The sequence below is a fragment of the Ranitomeya imitator genome, chromosome 4 (assembly GCF_032444005.1).
Source record: "Ranitomeya imitator isolate aRanImi1 chromosome 4, aRanImi1.pri, whole genome shotgun sequence".
NCBI lineage: Eukaryota > Metazoa > Chordata > Amphibia > Anura > Dendrobatidae > Ranitomeya > Ranitomeya imitator.
In genome coordinates this window covers 439,531,921-439,534,028 of record NC_091285.1, presented here as the reverse complement: position 1 = coordinate 439,534,028, position 2,108 = coordinate 439,531,921, and the positions used below count along the sequence as shown (strand labels likewise).

General features: G+C 46.3%; 1 protein-coding gene across 1 annotated transcript; it reads left to right on the top strand.

Moving 5' to 3' along the window:
• The first annotated feature begins 242 nt into the window (after nucleotides 1-242).
• On the top strand, nucleotides 243-1,616 carry LOC138674182 (uncharacterized). Its single transcript, XM_069762092.1, has 3 exons — nucleotides 243-437; nucleotides 522-666; nucleotides 747-1,616. Exons 1-3 carry the CDS (start codon nucleotides 296-298, stop codon nucleotides 1,516-1,518), a joined length of 1,059 nt encoding a protein of 352 aa, XP_069618193.1. The 5' UTR covers nucleotides 243-295; the 3' UTR covers nucleotides 1,519-1,616.
• Nucleotides 1,617-2,108: the final 492 nt, after the last annotated feature.

The following is a 2,108-nucleotide window of genomic DNA, read 5'->3' as shown; positions in this document are numbered from 1 at the left end:
ATATTGCCCATTCACGTAGTATATTGCCCATTCACGTAGTATATTGGCCATCAACGTAGGGCAATATACTACGTGGAATATACTACGTTGATGGGTAATATATAGTACGTGGATGGGCAATATACTTCATGGCTGGCCAATATACTAAGTGCCTGTGCAATATACTACGTGGCTGGTCACTATGTTATGTTGCTGCGATGTATGCTACTATATCTAAAATATGCAAATGTACATAACCGTGTATTTATTGTTGGCCACAATTAATTTCAATTTTTTTTACTTGTTGTCCTTTTTTATGAAGATTGAACAACACCCTGAGGTCTGGGACCGGTCAAGTGAAAAGTACAAGGGGGCAAAACGTGATGCCTGGCCCAAAATAGTAACCGCTCTCTTTCCAGAGTGGCCGAATCTCCCAACACAGCAGCAAACACAGATTTGTAAGTATAAATTTATTTCCTTTTTTTAAAAAAAGGAAGAAGAATGGATTTGTAATGTTTTATTTAAAAATTTTAAATTTGCAGTGGGCGATGTGAAGACGAGATGGCGGTCTGTCACAGACAGATATCTTAAATCACTCAAGACTCCGAGTGGCAGCTCGCCGCCAAGGAAGAGGGTGCCCTATGGAGACCAGCTGAAGTTCATATTGGGAAGCCGGAGTTTGAGGAGGTAGATAATATAAAGAAATAGTGTTGCTTGACGTAAGGATTTGTATTTTTGTAACCTTTGTATTATTTTTGGGTCTGCAGAACAGAAAGCAACATCTCTGCCCAAACACCTCCGGACCTTACCGATGGTGACACCACGGTGGACAGTATTGGAGAGGAAGTAGAAGACAGCATAATGAACAGCCAAGAATCTCCGGGGAACATGTCTTTGTCCGGAAGGTCACCCGAAATAAGTGATTCCCTTGGAGAACATGACGTTGCAGCAAATACCACAACTTCTACTTCCTCTGACGCTGGTGCAAACTCTGGTGGCGGTGTGTCGAGGCACATGGGGAGGGGGGCTGCTTCTGTCCGTCCCGTGGCAGTGAAAAGACCGGTGCAAAAGAAGACCAAACAAGGTCAAATTATAGAACAATTAACGAGTAAAACGCTCAATCTTCTTGATAATTCTTCAAAGCAAGATGAGCATGACAAATTTGGGTCATTTTTGGCAGACCGTGTTAGAACACTGCCACGGGACAAGCAGCAAATGTTCGTTACAGCTGTCAATTGTCTGTTAATGGCAATTGATGACACACCAACCCTACCCCCTGCTCCACAAGTAATGACGGGTATTTTCAACGTTTTCAGCAACCCCATTATGCCTCCACCACCACCACCACCACCAGCTGCTGCATCGCAGCGTTACGGACAGGCGGCAACATACAGGGCCAATCAAGTAGATGCGTACAGTGGCCATACACCTGTACCTAGTTCAACTGGCCATCGTTCCAGTATGCCCAATAGCAGTGTCTACTCCCAACCTGACTTATTTAATGATATGGGCTACCAACCGGAATACCATCAATTTTGAGTTTTGATATCTCATCCTATTTCAGTAGAGACGGGAGTGTATTGAATGTTAAACCGTTGAGTTCATGACCAAATCTTACAAAAGTTCTTTAAAGGGAACCTGTCACCACGAAAATCGCGGGTGAGGTAAGCCCACCGTCATCAGGGGCTTATCTACAGCATTCTGTAATGCTGTAGATAAGCCCCCGATGTTATCAGAAAAAGGAGAAAAAGACGTTATGTTATACTCAACCACAGGCGGTCTCGCTGCTGGTCAGGTCAGATTGGCGTCTCCGGTCCACTGCGGCGCCTCCTATCTTCTTTCCATGAAGTCCTCTTCTGATCTTCAGCCACAGCTCCGGCGCAGTCGTACTTTGCTCTGCCCTGTTGAGGGCAGAGGATAGTACTGCAGTGCGCAGGCGCCGGAAAGGTCAGAGGCACGGCACCTGCGCACTGCAGTACTATCCTCTGCCCTCAACAGGGCCGAGCAAAGTACACCTGTGCTGGAGCCGTTGCTGAAAATCAGAAGAGGAAGTCATGGAAAGAAGATAGGAGGCGCCGCAGTGGACCGGAGACGCCAATCTGGCCTGACCAGCAGCGAGACCGCCTGTG